General features: G+C 42.7%; 2 protein-coding genes and 1 pseudogene across 2 annotated transcripts; all 3 read left to right on the forward strand.

Moving 5' to 3' along the window:
* The first annotated feature begins 1,477 nt into the window (after positions 1 to 1,477).
* On the forward strand, positions 1,478 to 2,396 carry LOC120029217 (annotated as a pseudogene).
* Positions 2,397 to 14,486: 12,090 nt separating this feature from the next.
* On the forward strand, positions 14,487 to 15,506 carry LOC120029218 (olfactory receptor 52E4-like). Its single transcript, XM_038974509.1, has one exon. It carries the CDS (start codon positions 14,487 to 14,489, stop codon positions 15,504 to 15,506), a length of 1,020 nt encoding a protein of 339 aa, XP_038830437.1.
* A 6,035-nt stretch (positions 15,507 to 21,541) lies between these two features.
* Positions 21,542 to 22,480, forward strand: LOC120029219 (olfactory receptor 1D2-like). The gene has a single exon (XM_038974510.1). The coding sequence runs from the start codon at positions 21,542 to 21,544 to the stop codon at positions 22,478 to 22,480; it is 939 nt and encodes a 312-aa protein (XP_038830438.1).
* Positions 22,481 to 24,062: the final 1,582 nt, after the last annotated feature.

Here is a 24,062-nt window from a genome sequence, read left to right on the forward strand (position 1 = left end):
ACGGCTCACATCAACACCACTTTCCTAGAAACCCTAGACCCACTCCAATTTTTATACCATCCTAACAGATACACAGATGATGTAATCTCTATTGCACTCCACACTGCCCTTTCCCATCTGGACAAAAGGAACACCTATGTGAGAATGCTGTTCATTGACTACAGCTCAACGTTCAACACCATAGTGCCCTCAAAGCTCATCACTAAGCTAAGGACCCTGGGAGTAAACACCTCCCTCTGCAACTGGATCTTCCTGACGGGCCGCCCCCAGGTGGTAAGGGTAGGTAACAACACATCCGCCACTCTGATCCTCAACACGGGGGCCCCTCAGGGGTGCTTGCTCAGTCCGTTCCTGTACTCCCTGTTCCCTCATGACTGCATGGCCAGGCACGACTCCAACACCATCATCAAGTTTGCCGATGACGGTAGTAGGCCTGATCACCGACAACGATTAGGCAGCCTATAGGGAGGAGGTCAGAGACCTGGCCGTGTGGTGCTAGGACAACAACCTCTCACTCAACGTGATCAAGACAATGGAGATGATTGTGGACTACATGAAAAGGCTCCAGCCAACCTAGTCATAGACTGTTCTCTCTGCTACAGCACAGCAAGTGGTACCGGAGCGCCAAGTCTCGGTCCAAAAGGCTTCTTCACTGCTTTTACCCCACAAGCCATAATACTCCTGAACAGCTTATCAAAGGGCTACCCAGACCCCTCTTTTACGCTGCTGCTACTCTCTGTTTATTATCTGTACATAGTCAATGTAACTCTACCTACATGTACATTTTACCTCAATTACCTCGACTAACCGGTGCCCCCGCACATTGACTCCATACCAGTACCCCCTGTATATATTCTCCCAAATGCAACGCCAACCAGCTAGCCATTTCACATTGGCTGGACATGCCATGTTTAATCTACTATTCTCTATGAATTGTTGTATTTCTATAGAATTTAAGAAAGGTTTTGAACCCCTTGGAGGGCCTGTGTTACAAAATTGTATCTGTTTGTTTTTCTCAATATGGTTTCCTTGACTCTGAAAATATCACATTTTCCCCAGGTATTGGTGCTTATTTGCATATCACACCATGACATACTTTGTTTCTTCTCACAAGTATAATAATCAAGTGAGGAGCTGAGTTTAAGCAGTTCAACATGGATTAGAAATGGTAGGTATAAATGTAGGACTTAGCATACTTTAGATGTAATCAATAATATGAGTGCAGGATACAAAGTATAATATTGTTTGATTTAGGCTATGAATTATGTTATCAGGAGAATGAAAAACCATCTATATTGGTGAGTACAGATGTGGGAAAATCTATCACGGTAAGAAGAACAGGTCAATGAATGATCCATTTAGGTTGTCTGGTCTTTGTGATTTCATTGTTTCAATTTATATTTAAGCTACAGTACTATAGAGGGTTATCTACTCTTCATCAAAATTTGACAGCACACCTTTACCATCTACCAGGACCATGGAAAACTCTACTCACTTTAAGGTCTTTAGGCTTGCTGCATACGGTGATATCGGACAAATGAAGTATTTCTACTTTACTGTAGTGACTGTATTATATTTTGTCATCATTCTTGCCAATACTTTACTTATTGGAGTTATCTGCATTGAAAGAAGCCTTCATGAACCCATGTATCTGTTTCTATGTGCTTTGTTTGTTAATCAGTTGTATGGGAGCACTGGTTTGTTTCCTGCTCTCATGTTTTACTTACTCTCTGACACACATGATATTTCCCTTCTTTATTGTTATCTCCAGATTTATGTGTTGTACACATACGGTTTAACAGAATTTTGTAATTTATCAGTTATGTCCTATGACAGGTACATGTCTATTTGTTCCTCTACAGTATAACAATATTATGACACCTGAAAGAGTTTGTAGCTTAATTCTGCTGTCCTGGTTGTATTCTTTTTTCCTCAATGCCATCGTTATCTCCCTGAGTTTGCGACTGCAATTTTGTGGTTACGTTCTAGACAGACTGTATTGTGATAACTACTCGGTAGTCAAGCTTGCCTGTTCAAATACTATGCTGAATAACATATGGGGTCTTGTTGCCACTGTGCTTTCTTTTTCTTGTACTATACTTCCTACCATATACTCATATGTAAGAATTCTACGAATATGTTTGAAGTCTTCTAAAGAGACTAAACAGAAAGCATTTAATACCTGTACGCCACATATAGCCTCTATGCTGAACTTCTCCTTTGGCTGGTTATTTGTGATTCTACAAGGCAGATATGAAACTGCACATCTTCCACCTATACTTCGCACTATTTTATTAGTTTATTTTCTAATATGTCCACCACTTTTCAATCCTATTATGTATGGCATTAGGATGGCTAAAATCAGGCAGGCTTGTAAAAAGGTATTGAGGCTTTGACCTAAAAACATAACCTGATTGTTATTTTTTGGGGAAATAATTAATAATGTGTGTTGCTGCTTCTTTTTGCTTCTTTTGACTGTACAAATACATTGTATTTTTGGCATAATTACTCAAGAAATCGTATCTTACTCGTTACAGTTTGAATACATTTTAGCAGGAGAGGATAATTATCCAATTAGCACACTTATCAAGGGAACATCCCTGGTCATTCCTACTGCCTTTGATCTGACGGAGTAACTAAACACAAATGCTCCTTTTGTAAATTATGTCTGAGTGTTGGAGTGTGCCCCTGTTTATCCGTAAATAAAAAATAAAAAAATAAAATTGTGCCGTGTGGTTTGCTTAATATAAGAATTTGAAATGATTTCTACTTTTACTTTTATTTTAGCAATCACATTTACTTTTGATTCTTAAGTATATTTAAAACCAAACACTTTTAGACTTTTACTCAAGTAGTATTTTACTGGGTGACTTTCAATTTGACTTGAGTAATTTTTTATTAAGGTATCTTTACTTTTTCTCAAGTATGAGAATTGGGTACTTTTTTCAACCACTGCTGAACTGCCATAGCAACGTGTGAGATGTATGGAGTGACTGACAGGTGAACCCCTCAGACACACACTGCTCACTCTGGAGGTCACATTCCTAATGAGACCACGTCAATAAGACAATTATAATGAGATAGTTTCCTAAACAGTAGCAAAATAATATTGTTCAAGATCATATTCACTCTCTCTACAAAATGTAAAGATTAGCTCACATCCGTGCAAAAACATGTTTTTCAAGGTAACATTGTTCCAGTTAATTTGCCACCTTGCTATATTTTGAACAGAACTTGTTTAGATCTTTTATTTTTTTTACTTAATTATTTTTTTTTTTACCTTTATTTAACTAGGCAAGTCAATTAAGAACAAATTCATATTTTCAATGACGGCCTACCAATAGCCAAACTCCCAATTAGTATTTGGACTCTAAACACTGTCCGCAAAATGCACAGATCTCAGCAAAGTTTAGCTTACATCTGTCCAATTTTGATATTGTTAAGTTCCAGGAAGTGAAACAGATGATAGCTGAACTTTGGAAGTAGACAGTTTTTGCATGGATGGATGATTTTATTTTATTTAATTTAAAACATTTCAATTGTAAACTGCACTCTGAAATATTTTTGAGATCAAACAAAACTGGTGCTTGTATAAATGTCACTCTGGTTATGCACACAATATGGACACACCCTTGGCCCTGCTTTACTATGTCAACCCCTCTAAAGGACTCTCTACTGCTATTGGTCAAAATAGGGAGGGGTAAAGACAGGCATGAGAACATAGAGAGGGTGGGGATAGGTGTAATGGGAATTGTAATGTTTGTGCTAATAAACAATTTCTGTGTTCTATTCATGTACTGTTCTAATAATCAATTTCTGTGTTCATGGAAGTGGTTGACTGTACAAATCACACCTATCAGTAGCTGCAATTTGGCAGTACGCCCAGATGTTGTTTTGAGAACAAACTAAAGATATCTCAGATTCAAGACGAGAAGCCTCGTGAGGTGTTGGTCTGTCACATTATGAAATAGTATTGGTCGGTCACACAAATGAAACAACGCGGTAAAGATTAATTAATTACGTTAAATCATGCAAATATAACTTGTCTGTGTATAGCCATATATAAGACAACTGTTGGGACTACCACAGGAGAGCTCGTGTGTGACACACATAGGTGTGATTTGTACAGTCAGCCACTTGCATGAACACAGAAATTGGTCACCAAAGCCCCATATACTACCCACCACTGCGACCTGTATGCTCTCATTGGCTGGCCCTCGCTTCATATTCGTCGCCAAACCCACTGGCTCCAAGTCATCTATAAGTGTTTGCTAGGTAAAGCCCTCCCTCAGCTCACTGGTCACCATAGCAGCACCCACCTGCAGCACGCGCTCCAGCAGGTATATCTCACTGGTCACCCCCAAAGCCAATTCTTCCTTTGGCCGCCTTTCCTTACAGTTCTCTGCTGCAAATGACTGGAACGAATTGCAAAAATCACTGAAGCTGAAGACTCATATCTCCCTCACTAACTTCAAGCATCAGCTGTCAGAGCAGCTTACAGATCATTGCACCTGTACATAGCTCATCTGTAAATAGCACACCCAACTACCTCATCCCCATATTGTTTTTGTTTTTTTGCTCCTTTGCACCCCAGTATCTCTACTTGCACATTCATCTTCTGCACATCAATCACTCCAGTGTTTAATTGCTAAATTGTAATTATTTCACCACTATGGCCTATTTATTGCCTTACGTGCCTAATCTTACTACATTAGCACACACTGTATATAGACGTTTCTATTGTGTTATCGACTGTACGTTTGTTTATCCCATGTGTAACTTTGTGTTGTTGTTTGTGTCACACTTGGCCAGATCGCAGTTGTAAATGAGAACTTGTTCTCAACTGGCCTACCTGGTTAAATAAAGGTGAAATGTGTACTATGGTACATTGAGTTGGTTGGAACCTCTCCAGTGCGCTGACAATAAGATTGACTTTGAGTGTCCCTGTGTAAGAATTTTTCCACAGCATAGGTTCTCGATTTCTAGGACCAGACGAGAACCTTATCCCCAGACCCACACTGTCCAGGAAAGCGCCCTGTCTGAGACTCTGCTTGGTGATGTCACCGATGGCCCTGCCTCTGGTGCTGAACGAGAGGGAGACAGACGGCAGGAAAACCTACCAACAATAGTGGCAAAAATAGTGTGCCAAAAATGGCACAGAGAAATCAAAGAGCAGTGTAAAGGGAACACAGGAAGAATCACGTCCCTTACTTGGTGGAGCTAAAGGGCCTAGATGTGTGTTGTACCAATGCCGCTCTCGGATCACCACCCAGTTCCTCTCCCACTTCCTCACTCAAATTTGCCGGTAAGACTTATTGTCCCGCAGACGCTGGTCCAGTGCAATCACAGCAAACATGGAAACAGACAAGACATGGACACATGCATAGGGGACCGATCCCTTCTGAGAAACATTCTCCGCTCAACTCCCAGTGGCCGAACAACACACATCAAGGGGCTTTTAAAGGAAATAACAGCCAATCCCGAGCTATCTGTCTGATTAGCCAACTCGCTGCAGGTGCATCTGATCTCACCAGATGCAAAACTTTCTGCCGTAGCTCAGCGCGCATGTTCTCCTTCCATTGATCCACGTCTGCAGTGGTCACAGCGGCTGAAGCGACACGTACAGTACAGCAACCTTGGCAGTCCTTTCCCTCCATCTCTCTGGACCTTTTTAGAAGCTTGTCTGGTTCAAGCCATCCTAACACCATACATAAAAGGATTGAAAAGTGGTGGCCATATTGGAAACAAATTAAAATAATTAAATAGTGCAAAGTATAGGTGGAAGATGTGCAGTGTCATATGTCTTGTGGTATCACAAATAACCAGCCAGAGGAGACGTTCAACAAAGATGCTACTGTATGTGTAAAAAATATATAAATATTTTCTGAGCTTTCTTATATCTCCTGGATATAGGACAGACACTTCAAAACCGTATTCCTTATTATACATTTTTTTACAGTTTTTTTTGCCATTTCTGAATGTGTTATTCAATGCGTTTGTCACGCCCTGACCATAGAGAGCCCTTGGTTCTCTATGGTGTAGTAGGTCAGGGCGTGACTAGGGGGTGTTCTAGTATATCTATTTCTATGTTGGTGCTAATATGTTTTCCAATTAAAGGCAGCTGTTTATCGTTGCCTCTGATTGGGGATCATATTTAGGTAACCATTTCCCCACCTTTGTCTTCTGGGATATTGTTTGTGTTTAGTTGCCTGTGAGCACGTCAATCCTTCACGTTTCGTTGTTTCTTTATTGTTTTGTTTGTTTCACGGAGATTAAAAATATGTGGAACCATACTCACGCTGCGCCTTGGACCGCTCATTATTACGAACGTGACGGAATATCCCACCACGCAATGACCAAGCAGCGTGCCATGGAGGAGAAGGTGTTTGGACATGGGAGGAAATCATGGGAGGACACGAGACCCTTCCTTGGCGGGAGTCGCCAAGGAGCATGGAAGGACAGCGACGACGCCGGGGACCACGGCCAAAGAAACTCCAAGATTTTTTGTGGGGGGGGGGGGCACGAGGGGTGGCCGGTCGAGCCGAGGAGAGTGCCAGAGCCTGCCTGGGAGTCGATGGAACAATGTGAGGAAGGATACCGGAGAGAGGGGTTAGCAAGGAGTAGGCTGCAGCGCAGGCGGGCTGAAGAGCGGGTCATCAGTCCAGTGCCATCTGTGCTGGCTTCACGCACCAGATCTCCAGTGCGCCTTCCCAGCTCGGTATGTCCTGTGCCAGTTCCTCGCACTCGCCACGAGGAGCGTGTCGTCAGTCCGCTGCCAAAGAAACCAAGATTATTTTGGGGGGGGGGGGGGGCACATGGAGCTGGCGGCTGAGCCGCGGGAAGAGCCAGAGACCGTCAGGGAGGCGATGGAGAAGTTGGGAGAGGGATGAGAGAAATGTTATGTAGGTGTGTTCTGCACGGCATCCGACCTGAAGAGCCTGTCAGCAGTCTGGTGAGTCCTGTGCCAGCTCTCCGTACCCTTCCTGAAGTGCGTGTCACCAGTCCGGTATGCCGGCTCCACGCACCAGGCCTCCAGTGCGCCTCCCCAGTCCGGGACCACCTGTGCCGGCTCCACGCACCAGGCCTCCAGTGCGCCTCCCCAGTCCGGTACGTCCTGTGCCAGCTCCCCGCACTCTCCCTGAAATGCGTGTCACCAGTCCGGTACCACCTGCGCCGGCTCCACGCACCAGGTCTCAAGTTCACCTCCCCAGTCCGGTACGTCCTATGCCAGCTCCCTGCACTCTTCCTGAAGTGCGTGTCACCAGTCCGGTACCACCTTTGCCGGCTCCATGCACCAGGCCTCCAGTGCGTCTCCCCAGCCCGGTACGTCCGGTGCCAGCTTCCCGCACCCGCCCTGAAGTGTGTGTCACCAGTCCGGTGCCACCTGTGCCAGCTACACGCACCAGGCCTCCAGTGCGCCTCCCCAGTCCCGCTCCTAGGCCGGAGACTTCCTCTGCGCTGGTGCCCAGTCCAGGCACGGCGTCCAGTCCAGCTCCAAGGCCGGAGCCTTCCTCTGCGCCAATGCCAAGTCCAGGCATGGTGTCGTCCCGCTCCAGGGCCGGAGCCCTCCTCTGCGCCGGTGCCCAGTCCAGGCACGGCGTTCAGCCCGGCGCCATGGCCGGATCCGGAGTCTGGGCGGGGGCTACGACCTACACCGGAGCCGCCACCGACACTAGTCACCCCACCTAACCCCCCCATTTGGTTTCAGGTTTTGCGGCCGGTGTCCGCACCTTTAGGGGGGGTACTGTCACGCCCTGACCATGGAGAGCCCTTGGTTCTCTATGGTGTAGTAGGTCAGGGCGTGACTAGGGTGTGTTCTAGTATGTCTATTTCTATGTTGGTGCTAATATGGTTCCCAATTAGAGGCAGCTGTTTATCATTGCCTCTGATTGGGGATCATATTTAGGTAGCCATTTCCCCACCTGTGTTTTGTGGAATATTGTTTGTGTTTAGTTGCCTGTGTGCACGTCATGACTTCACGTTTCGTTGTTTCTTTATTGTTTTGTTTGTTTCACGGAGATTAAAATTATGTGGAACTATACCTTGGTCCGCTCATTATTACGAACGTGACAGCGTTTCTATGACTTTTGGTAAAATTCTAAATCAAATATCTAAATGATCCATGGTATGACCATCTTAAATCAATTCCTAATGTCAGCTTATTGTGCATAGGACATTTGTCACATAGAGAGGATGATGACCAGCTGCTGTCTATTGGTTAGAAAGATGGTTCTAGACTGAATGTATTTGATAGTCATTGCTTATCAATATGAGTAGTGTAGGTAAAAGATTAAGTGAAAACCTATTGGTGGATTGCTCTCCACAAGGTGGGTTGGGCATGAAATTACAGCAGGCTGTTCAATACTGAGCCATGCTTACTGACAGGTATGGTGGATTGGTACAGGGTAATTCCACGATAACAGAGTGATGCTGAGACACAGATTTTTCACTATAAAATATACAGAACAAAAATATAAATGCAACATGTAAAGTGTTTGTCCCATATTTCATGAGCTGAAATCGAATATCAAAGAAATGTTCCATATGCACAAAAAGCGTATTTATCTCAAATGTTGTGCACAAATTTGTTTACATCCCTGTTAGTGAACATTTCTCCTTTGCCAATATAATCCATCCACCTGGCATGGCACTTGGCTCAATGCTCAATCTGGCCCGGCCGATACGAGGAGCTGGTATGTACCGCACCGGGCTATGCACACGTACAGGAGACACCATGCGCTCTACTGCGTAACACGGTGTCTGCCCGTACTCTCGCTCTCCACGGTAAGTACAGGGAGTGGGCGCAGGTCTCCTTCCTGACTTCGCCACTCTCCCTTTTAGCCCCCCCCAAGAAATGTTTGGGGTTTACTCACAGGCTTCCTTGCTAGTCGAGTACCCTCATAACTCCGGTTCCTCTCTCCGGTTGCCTCTGCTCTCCTAATCGCCTCCAGCTGTTCCCATGGGAGGCGATCTCTTCCAGCCCAGATCTCCTCCCATGTGTAGCAACCCTTGCCGTTCAAAACATCCTCCCATGTCCACGAGTCCTGGTTCTTTGGCCGCTGCTGCTGGTTCCTCTCACGCTGCTTGCTCCATGGTTGGTGGGTGATTCTGTAACGGGTGTCCTCCTCCTCTTCGGAAGAAGAGGAGGAGTAGGGATTGGACCAAAGCGCAGCATGATGATTTGACATAACGAAGTTTATTAAAGTAAAGACGAAAACCGAAAACACTTCAACAAACTACAAAATAACAAACGCACGTAAACATGAGAACTTACATATAACACGAAGAACGCACGAACAGGTACAGACTACAACAAACGAACGAACAAACCGAAACAGTCCCGTGTGGTGCAACATACACAGACACGGAAGACAATCACCCACAAACAAACAGTGTGAACAGCCTACCTTTATATGGTTCTCAATCAGAGGAAACGTCAAACACCTGTCCCTGATTGAGAACCATATAAGGCTAATTACACCTGACCTAAACATAGAAACACAAAACATAGAATGCCCACCCCAACTCACGCCCTGACCAACTAAACACATACAAAAATAACAGAAAACAGGTCAGGAACGTGACAGAACCTCCCCCTCAAGGTGCGAACTCCGGACGCACCACCAAAAGTCTAGGGGAGGGTCTGGGTGGGCATCTGTCCACGGTGGCGGCTCAGGCTCTGGGCGTGGTCCTCATCCCACCATAGTCAATCCCCGCTTTCGTATCCCCCTTTCAATGACCACCCTCCAAATAACCCCACCTAAATTAAGGGGCATCACCGGGATAAGGAGCATCACCGGGATAAGGAGCAGCACCGGGATAAGGGGCAGCTCCGGACTGAGGGACGGCAGCTCCGGACTGAGGGACGGCAGCTCCGGACTGGATGGCGGATCCTGGCTGGCTGGCTCTGGCGGATCCTGGCTGGCTGGCTCTGGCGGATCCTGGCTGGATGACGGCTCTGGCTGGTCATGGCTGGATGACGGCTCTGGCTGGTCATGGCTGGATGACGGCTCTGGCTGGTCATGGCTGGATGACGGCTCTGGCTGGTCATGGCTGGATGACGGCTCTGGCTGGTCATGGCTGGATGACGGCTCTGGCTGGTCATGGCTGGATGACGGCTCTGGCTGGTCATGGCTCGCTGACGGCTCTGGCTGGTCATGGCTCGCTGACGGCTCTGGCTGGTCATGGCTCGCTGACGGCTCTGGCTGGTCATGGCTCGCTGACGGCTCTGGCTGGTCATGGCTCGCTGACGGCTCTGGCTGATCCTGTCTGGCGGAAGGCTCTGGCTGATCCTGTCTGGCGGAAGGCTCTGGCTGATCCTGTCTGGCGGAAGGCTCTGGCTGATCCTGTCTGGCGGAAGGCTCTGGCTGATCCTGTCTGGCGGAAGGCTCTAGCGGCTCCTGTCTGGCGGACGGCTCTGTAGGCTCATGGCAGACGGGCGGCTTTGCAGGCTCATGGCAGACGGGCGGCTTTGCAGGCTCATGGCAGACGGGCGGCTTTGAAGGCTCAGTACCGACGGGCAGTTCATGCGACGCTTGGCAGACGGACAGTTCAGGCGCCGCTGGGCAGACGGGCAGTTCAGGCGCCGCTGGGCAGACGGCAGACTCTGGCCGGCTGAGACGCACTGTAGGCCTGGTGCGTGGTACCGGAACTGGAGGTACCGGGCTAAGGACACGCATCATCAGGCTAGTGCGGGGAACAACAACAGGGCACACTGGACTCTCAAGGCGTACTATAGGCCTGGTGCGTGGTACCGGCACTGGTGTTACCGGGCTGAGGGCACGCACATCAGGGCGAGTACGGGGAGAAGGAACAGTGCGTACAGGGCTCTGGAGACACACAGGAGGCTTGGTGCGTGGTGTAGGCACTGGTGGTACTGGGCTGGAGACACGCACCATAGGGCTAGTGCGTGGAGGAGGAACAGGGCTCTGGAGACGCACTGGAAGCCTGGTGCGTGGTGTAGGCACAGGTGGTACTGGGCTGGAGCGGGGAGGTGGCGCCGGAAATACCGGACCGTGTAGGCGTACTGGCTCCCTTGAGCACTGAGCCTGCCCAACCTTACCTGGTTGTATGCTCCCCGTCGCCCGACCAGTGCGGGGAGGTGGAATAACCCGCACCGGGCTATGTAGGCGAACCGGGGACACCATGCGTAAGGCTGGTGCCATGTAAGCTGGCCCGAGGAGACGCACTGGTGGCCAGATGTGTAGAGCCGGCTTCATGGCACTTGGCTCAATGCTCAATCTGGCCCGGCCGATACGAGGAGCTGGTATGTACCGCACCGGGCTATGCACACGTACAGGAGACACCATGCGCTCTACTGCGTAACACGGTGTCTGCCCGTACTCTCGCTCTCCACGGTAAGTACAGGGAGTGGGCGCAGGTCTCCTTCCTGACTTCGCCACTCTCCCTTTTAGCCCCCCCCCAAGAAATGTTTGGGGTTTACTCACAGGCTTCCTTGCTAGTCGAGTACCCTCATAACTCCGGTTCCTCTCTCCGGTTGCCTCTGCTCTCCTAATCGCCTCCAGCTGTTCCCATGGGAGGCGATCTCTTCCAGCCCAGATCTCCTCCCATGTGTAGCAACCCTTGCCGTTCAAAACATCCTCCCATGTCCACGAGTCCTGGTTCTTTGGCCGCTGCTGCTGGTTCCTCTCACGCTGCTTGCTCCATGGTTGGTGGGTGATTCTGTAACGGGTGTCCTCCTCCTCTTCGGAAGAAGAGGAGGAGTAGGGATTGGACCAAAGCGCAGCATGATGATTTGACATAACGAAGTTTATTAAAGTAAAGACGAAAACCGAAAACACTTCAACAAACTACAAAATAACAAACGCACGTAGACTGACCTAAAACATGAGAACTTACATATAACACGAAGAACGCACGAACAGGTACAGACTACAACAAACGAACGAACAAACCGAAACAGTCCCGTGTGGTGCAACATACACAGACATGGAAGACAATCACCCACAAATAAACAGTGTGAACAGCCTACCTTTATATGGTTCTCAATCAGAGGAAACGTCAAACACCTGTCCCTGATTGAGAACCATATAAGGCTAATTACACCTGACCTAAACATAGAAACACAAAACATAGAATGCCCACCCCAACTCACGCCCTGACCAACTAAACACATACAAAAATAACAGAAAACAGGTCAGGAACGTGACAGGCGCGTTATGTTCAGTAGTTCCAAAACATCCGGTGATTTTAGAGAGAGCCACATCAATTTACAGAAATACTCTTAATAAACATTGCTAAAAGATACAACTGTTATGCATGGAATTTTAGATCCACTTCTCCTTAATGCATCCGCTGTGTCAGATTTCAAAAAACTTTACGGAAAAAGCACACCATGCAATAATCTGAGTACAGCGCTCAGACACAAAACCAAGCCATACAGATATCCGCCATGTTGTGTAGTCAACAGAAGTCAGAAATAGCATTATAAATATTCACTTACCTTTGATGATCTTCATCAGAATGCACTCCCAGGAATCCCAGTTCCACAATAAATGTTTGATTTGTTCGATAAAGTCCATAATTTATGTCCAAATACCTCCTTTTTGTTCGCGCGTTTAGCCCAGTAATTAAAATTCATGAGGCGCGATCACTAGGTGCAGACGAAAAGTCAAAAAGTTCCGTTACAGTCCGTAGAAACATGTCAAACGATGTATAGAATCAATCTTTAGGATGTTTTTAACATAAATCTTCAATAATGTTCCAACTGGAGAATTCCTTTGTCTTTAGAATTGCAATGGAACGCAAGCTACCTCTCACGTGAACGCGCATGGTCAGCTCATGGCACTCTGGGAGAGACCTTACTCAATCCCCTCTCATTCGCCCCCACTTCACAGTAGAAGCCTCAAACAAGGTTCTAAAGACTGTTGACATCTAGTGGAAGCCTTAGGCAGTGCAATATGACCCCATAGACACGGTGTATTCGATAGGCAATGAGTTGAAAAACTACAAACCTCAGATGTCCCACTTCCTGGTTGGATTGTTTCTCAGATTTTTGCCTGCCATTTGAGTTCTGTTATACTCACAGACATCATTAAAACAGTTTTAGAAACTTCAGAGTGTTTTCCATCCAAATCTACTAATAATATGCATATCTTAGCTTCTGGGACTGAGTAGCAGTAAGTTTACTCTGAGCACCTTATTCATCCAAGCTACTCAATACTGCCCCCAGCCATAAGAAGTTAAGATAACCTTCGGGTTACCTGGGGGCCCAAGGCTGGTTAGGAGACACCGCTAGAGACACTGTAATTGTGGTGAACTGAGAGAATATTAGGGTAGCACTGTAATTCATTAATCATATGCTGTCTGCCTCTGTTCTTACCTCTTTCCCTTTCTGTCTTCTACACCTCTCTCCCCACCTCGTCTTTCTTCCTCGTTTTATAATGCACACCATATGTGCATTGAAGTACAGATTGAACTTGTATTTATAATATAATATTACAATTATAAATACATAATACATGCATTATAATTATCATAACACCTGGAAATGAACTTATACTGTATGTCTAAACTTTGTCTCTTAACCTGTTTCTCATGGTCATCTACATTGAAACAAGTCTACATGTTTTTGTTCCACTTGGCTGTAATTGAAAGTTCTTCAGTCTGTCCAAAGATCATGAGATACCTCCTCGTGGGAATCCAAGATGTCTAGCTTGGCTGTTTAATCCAATCTCTTTCAGTAGAGTCTATTCATATCTGATTCTAACAGTGACGGCCTGTGACCTGTTTCACTCTATTTGTAAGCCCTTGCAGTACCACACCATCATGACCCCTAATAAAGTCAACCTGTTGTTGGCGGTGGTATATATCGTCCAAATTCATAGAAGCAAGGACTGACCATCCATGATATCAAAATCATAGTTTTAACCATGTTTTGAGGCTATACAGTGTTTGTTTTCAGTTATATTGCTTATAAACAATGGCGTGAAACAAGCTTATATTTTTGGTTCTTATGGGGTAAGACAGTTGACTAAGTTATATTTTTCAAGAATCAATGGGTGTATATCATTCTTTTAAAAGTTTGAAAATGTATTAGCAAGATTGCCCATTTAAGTGAACCAAAATAATGTGAATATAGTCAAACAAACACCTCCCTGAGCTCAAATGAAGTGATACAAATACATCCTTAATTAATGCCATTGGGTGACATCTCTCTAAGACATTGGTTTAATTTGGAAAATACTAAAAATACTCATGTCAATTATGATATGGTGAAGGTATAAAAAAGTCTAAAATGTATCATGCCAGCCAACATCTTACTTGGAAGACTGTTCATTTTAGAATGTTCTCATCTTCATCAAATTCATTCTGTCAACCCCTCACACCAACTCTAGTGTACTAACCTGATGGTAACTATTTTGACATTTGCACATTTTCGAAACGTTTATTTTATTAATGCATTATATTATATGTAAAATGATGTCTGATAACTTCTGATTATAATTGTCTTTTACTCAGGAAATATGAACCAGACTGTCTTACATAGCACTGTGTTTTTCACTGTGTATGGACCTCCAGGCCCACTCAACTACGCAGCTTTTTTCTTAACATTTTTGCTTTTCTTCATTACAATATTTACCAACATCAGTCTCATGCTTGTCATCTACTTAGAATCACACTTACACAAGCCCATGTACATATTTCTGTTCAACTTGGCGGTGAATGGACTGATTGGGTGTTTATCCGTCTGTCCGAAGATCATGGACAATCTTGTTAATGACATAAAAGGCATCTCTCACAAAGGTTGTTTATTGCAGGTGTTTTTCAGCAGTGTATATGCATCGTGTGCTTACGTTATTCTAGCAGTGATGGCATATGACAGGTATGTCTCAATTTGTAAGCCATTGCAATATCATAGCATTATGACTCCTTCTAAAGTGAAGATGTTGGTAGCCTTGGTATATTTTATTCCCATAACTATGCTTGCTTTTCAAATATTTATCACTTCTAGGCTCCCTGTGTGCAGCTACAACATCAATAAGCTTTTTTGTGATAACTTAGCAGTTGTTAAACTCTCCTGCGTTGAAAGTGCACTGAGTAACCTGTATGGTATATGTATGATAGCAAGTCTAGTGGTTTTACCTTTTGTGTTAGTTGTGCTCTCATACATCAAAATATTACTTGTTTGCTTGAAAGTCTCAAAGGAGTCACGAAACAAGGCTTTTAATACGTGTGCTCCCCACTTGATCACTTTCATCAACTTCTCTACAGCCATCCTTTTTTCTTTTGTTTACAACAGGCACAGTACAGTCAGCAAGGAGGTTAATGTATTAATATCAGTACTGTTCATTCTGTTCCCACCACTGGTACACCCTATCATATATGGTATTAGGACCAAGGAGATCAGAACATGTATTACAAAAATTATAAGAACAAGAATCTTTCCTAACTCTCTTGACTTTCCTCATCTAAAATCTGAACGTAAACTGGTACCAATTATGACTTTAGATGGTACAGCAGCAGGGCAAGGGTTGCCGGTTTGAATCCCAGTCTCACAAGAACTTATGACAGAATGTGAGCCGCCAGAACTGAATGTTTTTATCATCAACCTAATCGCTTGTTTCTCCTTTGAATTGCATTTTATTTTTGTGAATTATTATGCATTTTGTTAAGTCTATTTTACTGTAGGAAAGTCAAATAAGGGATGCTGCTGTGTCGCTGACCCGAAGTCCTTCTACTTTAGCATGTCAGTGGGCATGTATGTGTGTTTCAGGGGGGTTGGAGAAAGAGAAAAAGAATGTAAGGATGCAATAAGTTCTGTTTCCACAAATGGGCAGTAAAGTATTCTTCTAGACATGACGGATCTAGTAGATATTCTGAAGAAATGTAAATTAGCAAGTGAAATAAACAAATAATTTCCTGTAAAAAAGGGATGTATGCATTTTCTTGATCAAACATTTTATTCATTTAGTCATCCTAAAATAAATACAACTATTATTGCATTATTTATTGTTTATGTAATTGAAAATAATTCCAATGCATTTTTTAAATAGCTTCATGTAAAATGAGGAAGATCAGCCCAATTCCCCACTCAAATACACTTAATCTAAAGACACCTCAGTCTGTGTTACAAACATAGACATCGCATCAGTGTATCTGTCCCAATACGGCGTCTGTGAGAGTACGGGCAGCGACATTGAGGCCATCTCCATTTTGAAGTTGTCAATTTTCTTCTTCTAATACTTCTATGAGTTGGCACACAATCTGATAGGCTGCATAATGCCACTCGGAGAGTGTTGTTTGAACAGGTATAAAGTTGGTGATTTACTGCCACCTGCAGTTTGCCCACAAGTATGATTCATTGACTGATCCCTCATGGTAACCTTTATGGAATGATGTGATCCTTCCTTAACCCATAGGAAGTCCAAACCAGTTACTACTCTAGTGGCTTTTGGCCACAAGAGTTCTTTATCTCTATGCTTACAAACTTTTTAGACCGGCCACTGAGCTAAAGATTGTCCAGCCCATCTGGCATTTGCCCTAACTGCCTGGCCAGTCTGTTTCTGCTTAATTCTTCAAGATATGTTCACACTGTAATTTAAGCACAGGTGTTGTTTCACACCAATATCCCATGATAATGTCCCTACATACAGTCCCTGAGAGGAAAAGTTTGTGGGGTGTGTCAGTGTTAACATGGAGAACACCTCTGGTACAGAATAACATTCTAAGTGAACCACAGTGTGATTCTACTTTATCTGAAATTGATTGAATTACTGCCTTTGTGCTGTTACTGGGTCTGAATATGAAGATGATATGGCAAGAGACATGTAAAGGTTAAATACAATGCAAACTGATGCAAACGTTTAATAGTCTTTGAGCAACAGTGAAAGTCCATTGCCATGTGTACAGTCAGTGATTACAACTATAAGCAAATAGCCACTTAATTCAATGGCACAATGAAACAATCAGGAAGATTCTTATTTTAGGGTACAGACGTAGTATGTTTTTACAAGCCTGTCTTATTTTGGCCAGCCTCTCTCCATATAATAGGATTGAAAATTGGTGGGCATATTAGAAAATAGTGAAGCATAGGTGGTACATATGTCTCTAGTGCAAACAGTAAGGAGCACAAAGGAAGCTAATTCCCCTGTTTTGGGAAAAGTTCATAATTAAATTGTAACTTAGATAGGCTTGTTTATGATCATTATATTGATTGGGCCTTACTGTGTCACATATGAAGTGCTTAGTATTGTGTATGGGCCGGATGCTTTGATCAAGGGAGTATGCATAGAATTCTAACTTGAAAAATACATTTGGAACTTCGCCATTTTTTGCCTCAATCGTGCAGTTATGTCAATGGGAAAAATGTACTGTATGTCTGAACTTTCAGGCCTATGAGAGAGGAAGGCAGTGTTTTATGGTGGCTTGATGTTTGTAGTAATTCTCCCCAGACAAACATGACTTTTTATCAGTCAGAGGATTAGACACAAGATCAATGTTAAAGTTAGTGCTTCAACAATAGGTGGAAATTAACTTGAATCAGTAGTAGGCCTAAGATAACAATTATCCACATAACTGGAAATGTCTTCTTAAGTCAAATATAAGAACAGGATATATACAGTAGGCCTATAAACATCTATTTTCACTTCAGAACAAATTCTTATTTACAATGACGGCCTACACCGGCCAAACCCGGACGATGCTGTGCCAATTGTGCACCGCTCTATGGGACTCCCAATCACAGCCGGTTGTGATACAGCCTGGATTCGAACCAGGGTGTCTGTATTGACGCCTCTAGCACTTTCAAACAGCTCTTATTCTAAAAGGGCATTATCATAATTTGTACAATTTAACAGTATTATTCCAACCTCATAGTGGGGGAATATATATAAAATACAGGAAAATGACTTTTTTGACTGCAGTGGGACATTAATTGGTCAGGGTAACAAGATGACTACATGGCTGTGTTCAAGCAGGAAGCCCATTTCTGATATTTTTCTCTGTGAGACGCAGAGTAGGTGGACGTTTAATCTCCAAATGTGGTTCCCACTGTGAAGCATGGGGGAGGAGGTGTGATGGTGTTTGGGGTGCTTTGCTGGTGACACGGTCTGTGATTTATTTAGAATTCAAAGCACATTTAACCAGCATGGCTGCCGCAGCATTCTGCAGCGGTATGCCATCTCATCTGGTTTGCACTTTTTGGGACTATAATTTGTTTTTCAACAGGACAATTACCCAACACACCTCCAGGCTGTGTAAGGGCTATTTGACAAAGAAGTAGAGTGATGGAGTGCTCTATCAGATGACCTGGCCTCCACAATCACCCGACCTCAACCTAATTGAGATGGTTTGGGATGAGTTAGACCACAGAGTGGAGGAAAAGCAGCCAACAAGTGCTCAGCATACTGTATGTAGGAACTCCTTCAAGACTGTTGGAAAAGCATTCCTCATTAAGCTGGTTGAGAGAATGGCAAGAGTGTGCAAAGCTGTAATCAAGAAAAAGGGTGACTACTTTGAAGAATATAAAATATATTTTGATTTGGTTACTACATAATTCCAAATGTGTTATTCCATAGTTTTGATGTCTTCACTATTATTCTACAATGTAGAAAATTGTAAAAATAAAGAAAAACCCTTGAATGAGTAGGTTTGACTGGTACTGGTACTGGTACTTTGACTGGTACTGTATATATATTTTTTTGCTTTTCAGGGGGCGCTGCAGCACCCTCAGTACCCCTACTTCCCGCGGCTATGCTAATATGCTTAAAAACTTAAAAAAAATACAGGACCAAATGACACCATGTCTATACTTAGTTTGAGAAAAACTAAGGGATAGGCTGAGTTATTGACAAATCAAATATCAGATTTTACGTGTCCATTTAAACCACTGTAAATAGTCGCTTATCAACTTGAAACGTGTTGTCGCTATCATGGATGTCCTTAAGATTAACCACACTGAATTTGGTACTGACATCTAAAACAAGGAAACTATTGACAACATTCTTTACAGATGTAACGCTAATGCTCAAAATCATCTGCAATAATCTTCACCTCATGAAACATATGTCTGATTAACTCCAGACTGCTTTGTTATCCAACTGATCTTGTGTACTTTCTGTCATCCTGTGAACCCAGTTGAAGTTGGTAGTTTACATACACTTAGGTTGGAGTTATTAAAACTAATTTGTCACCCACTCCACAAATTTCTTGTTAACAAACTATAGTTTTGGCAAGTCGGTAAGGACATCTACTTTGTGCATGACACAAGTCATTTTTCCCAACAATTGTTTACAGATTATTTCACTGTATCACAATTCCAGTGCGTCAGAAGTTTACATACACTAAGTTCACTGTGCCTTCAAACAGCTTGGAATATTCCAGAAAATTATGTCATGGCTTTAGAAGCTTCTGATAGGCTAATTGACACCATTTGAGTCAATTGGAGGTATACCTGTGGATGTATTTCAAGGCCTACCTTCAAACTCAGTGCCTCTTTGCTTGACATCATAGGAAAATAAAATGAAATCAGCCAAGACCTCGTAAAAAAAAATTGTAGACCTCCACAAGTCTGGTTCATCCTTTGGAGCAATTTCCAAATTCCTGAAGGTACCATGTTCATCTGTACAAACAATAGTACGCAAGTATAAATACCCTGGGACCACGCAGCCGTCATACCGCTCAGGAAGGAGATGCGTTCTGTCTCCTAGAGAGGAACGTACTTTGGTGCGAAAAGTGCAAATAATCCCAGAACAACAGCAAAGAACCTTGTGAAGATGCTGGAGGAAACAGGTACAAAAGTATCTATATCCACAGTCAAACGAGTCCTATATCGACATAACCTGAAAGGCCGCTCAGCAAGGAAGAAGCCACTGCTCCAAAACCACCATAAAAAAGCCAGACTACGGTTTGCAACTGCACATGGACACAAAGATCATACTTTTTGGAGAAATGTCCTCTGGTCTGATGAAACAGAAATAGAACTGTTTGGCCATAATGACCATCGTTATGTTTGGAGGAAAAAGGGGGAGCCTTGCAAGCCGAAGAACACCATCCCAACCGTGAAGCACGGGGGTAGCAGCATCATGTTGTGGGGGTGCTTTGCTGCAGGAGGGACTGGTGCACTTCCCAAAATAGATGGCATCATGAGGGAGGTAAATGATGGGGATATAATTGAAACAACTTCTCAAAACATCAGTCAGGAAGTTAAAGCTTGGTCACAAATGGGTCTTCCAAATGGACAATGACCCCAAGCATACTTCCAAAGTTGTGGCAAAATGGCTTAAGAACAACAAAGTCAAGGTATTGGAGTGGCCATCACAAAGCCCTGTGGGCAGAACTGAAAAAGCGTGTGCGAGCAAGAAGGCCTACAAACCTGACTCAGTTACACCAGCTCTGTCAGGAGGAATAGAACAAAATTCACCCAACTTATTGTGGGAGGCTTGTGGAAGGCTACCTGAAACGTTTGACCCAAGTTAAACAATTTAAAGGCAATGCTATCAAATACTAATTGAGTGTATGTAAACTTCTGACCCTACTGTTATTCTGACATTTCACATTCTTAAAATAAAGTGGTGATCCTAACTCACCAAAAACAGGGAATTCTTACTAGGATTAAATGTCATGAATAGTGAAAAACTGAGTTTAAATGTAGTTGGCTAAGGTGTATAATCTTCCGACTTCAACTGTATATACTCCCTCTGCCATTTGTCTTTGTCGGTCATTGTAAATGTTACTTGTTTTCCTGAGAAGAAGCTCTCCTACTATTTCCTGAGTACTTTTTATTTTGCACTTTGGGTTCGCCCTGTGCCTTTTTGTTTATGAAGATATATTTTGAGCACAACAGCTTTTGGGTTTCGTGCCGCTTTGATCTACGGTGCTAAAATTTATTCTGTAGTTCTAAACCTGTGACTGCCTACTCCTCTCTACACCAGTGACACGTAATTTCTCTGTATCCCAGAGATGATTTAAAACATTGCATCAAGTTTATCATGTATTGACACTGAGAATGTTTTATTTCATTTTAGGTACCCGGTCTTTATAATTCACCAAATAAAAATGGTTCTGTTCTTGGACTGTTCTGGTTTTCTACAGTTTCCAGTATTTGGGTGAAAAATCATATTCTGCTGGCAGACGTTTGGATTGGTTAATACATAAATAGACTGAGTAAATTTAACCAAATTAGTTGCTTGTTATAAACTCATTACAGATCCATCTCTATGGAGTGGTTACATGTTGACACAAACTACAATCCCATGTGAGCATACACTAAGATCTATTTAGAGGCTAACAGGACAAGTTATTGGAGCAGTATCCCTCTGTCAAGCAAGAAGACATTTCATGGACCAAAGCTAATTTCTTTCTTTCACGCAGATGTCTAATTTCCAGATATAATCGGGATCTTTAATTTTTAAGAGTAAGAGTTTGAGGGAGGATGTGAATGTATTTTAAAATGATTCTTTAGTCTGAGCCTACACAGAATCCAACAATTCACATGCATTCATTCACACCAATCCACACTCAAGCCTTGTAAGGACTAAGAATTGCTGTATTGACCAAAGAAAGAAAATTAACAAAGGCTATGGAGAACTCAACGCAAGTTGAGTTCTTTTATCTATGTGGCTTACAAGAGACATTTAACAACAAATCAGTCTATTTTATCTTGTCTCTTATCACATACCTTCTCATCATCACTGGGAATCTGACTCTGATCATAACAATCATTCAGGTGAAAGGCCTCCACGAGCCCATGTATATCTTTCTGTGTAGTCTATGTGTCAATGGATTGTACGGAACCACTGGTTTCTACCCCAAGTTCTTACTGGACCTTCAGTCAGATGTTCAGGTGATATCTTATGGTGGATGTTTGACTCAGGCATATGTAATATACACATCTATCATGTGTGAAGTTTCTACTCTAACAGTGATGTCTTACGACAGGTATGTGGCAATATCCAGACCATTACTATACCATACCATTGTGACATCTTTAACTGTTAGAAAGTTACTCTTATTGTCTTGGTGTTATCCTTTATTTATAGCACTCATAACAGTTATTTTAACCGTCAGGATTCCTTTGTGTGGATCTCGCATTGATAAAATATTCTGTGACAATCCGTCTATATTGAAGCATTCATGTTTACCCATTACCATCAATCATATTTGGAGCTATTGTATAATAGTGCTTCATGTTTTACAGATACTTTTCATTGCCTTTTCTTACTGTCAGATTGTAAGGACTTGTGTAAAGTCAGCTGAGGGAAGGATTAAGTTCACACAGACATGTGTGCCACATTTAATAACAATGGTTATTTTCATCACAGTGACCCTGTTTGACATTTTGCAAGGGTGGAATAGTGATGTTAATATTACACTAAATATGCGTAACGCAATGGGTGTACAATTCCTTGTTATACCACCTGTCTTAAACCCTGTCATATATGGACTTAATCTCCAGCACATTCGAAGTGCAGTTTTTAAAATGTGTAATACACATAAAATCTTTGATATGAGACATTAGTTACATGATCTTACACAACAGGGAGACTTCCTGATATCAGAAGGTAAAATCTGCCAAAACTGTTGCAAGGTTAAATGGGCCCGTAATTTCTTGGTATCTATCGCCCTCGTCTGGCAAAGTGATTTACAACTATTCCAAGAATAGAGTAATTGTAGCACACTTCCTGAGCAGGAAAATGCCTGTACACGTCCCAAATGACACCACATTTCCTTTAGAGTGCACTACTTTTGACCAGAGCCAAAGTAGTGCACTATGAAGGGAATAGGGTGCAATTGGTAGCACAAATATATTACTCCTTATGCAGTTACTCTTAAATATATATTTTCCCCACCGGGTGGTTTATTGTCAACACAGTAAAAAAGAAAATAATATGTCAATAATTCTTGTGGTTACAGTTCTGTAAAAAATAGTTTTTTTTAATGTTATTGAGTTGTGATAATGCATCTATGTGTTTATAGCCAGGCCTCTTCCTCACTGCATCTCTCAAAAGAAATGTATATTCACGACCGCTTTGGAAGGCAATTCATTGTTTTATTGGTGCAGTAACAATAATATGCATGTAACTAGAAAGTATGGTTGAATGTAGGCCACACATTTGGAGTGATATACCGTGAATAACCAGCTAGCATTTGCTGAAATTATATTCAACAAATGTACCACAAATATTCACAAACACCACATCTCATGTACAATATTCCAGAAATGTTTATAAACAAATTGATATAACTTGTACATTCCGATTTTCACTTTGATGTACAGTGCTTTGCAGCAGTTACAGTTCTGTAAAAAATAGTTTTTTTTTATGTTATTGAGTTGTGATAATGCATCTATGTGTTTATAGCCAGGCCTCTTCCTCACTGCATCTCTCAAAAGAAATGTATATTCACGACCGCTTTGGAAGGCAATTCATTGTTTTATTGGTGCAGTAACAATAATATGCATGTAACTAGAAAGTATGGTTGAATGTAGGCCACACATTTGGAGTGATATAAATTCAATAAACAAGAAATACTGAACAGAAATATCAAATTCTGAATTTCCATTTAATTTAAACACTACATTTGTATTTTTATCCAAGTTGAACATACTGTAGATTCAATACTCATATTCTGAAAAAAGGATGATGTATTTTTACTGTCTTATGATGGTATGAATTGTTGTTTTAGCAATGACAACACGTAGGCTATGTATAGCTTCAGGCTGTAAATCAAACAATTTACACTTGTTATTGGACAAACCTTGCATCTTGATTTGGATGACATATTGACTAGCCAACCATTGATTGTAGCTTTGCCTTACCTTCCCTCTCTTATTATGTAGTGGTAGTGTTATGATATTTTCTATTGGGATAACAGGATGAAAAATATCCTACTATACAGAAGTCACTATTGGATCTAAAGTTTGTGCTAAATGCAAACACAGCAAAATGCAATGTTTTTTTCTCGGTCCCATAAGCCAGATTTAAATGAATTTGTTATAACTAGTTATTACTAATGGTACAGAAATTGAGTTCCTTCCTTCCTACACATATCTTGGTATCTGGCTTGATGACAAACTGTAATTTAATAAACATGTCACTGAG

The sequence above is a fragment of the Salvelinus namaycush genome, chromosome 34 (genome assembly GCF_016432855.1).
Source record: "Salvelinus namaycush isolate Seneca chromosome 34, SaNama_1.0, whole genome shotgun sequence".
In the NCBI taxonomy this organism is placed as follows: Eukaryota; Metazoa; Chordata; class Actinopteri; order Salmoniformes; family Salmonidae; genus Salvelinus; species Salvelinus namaycush.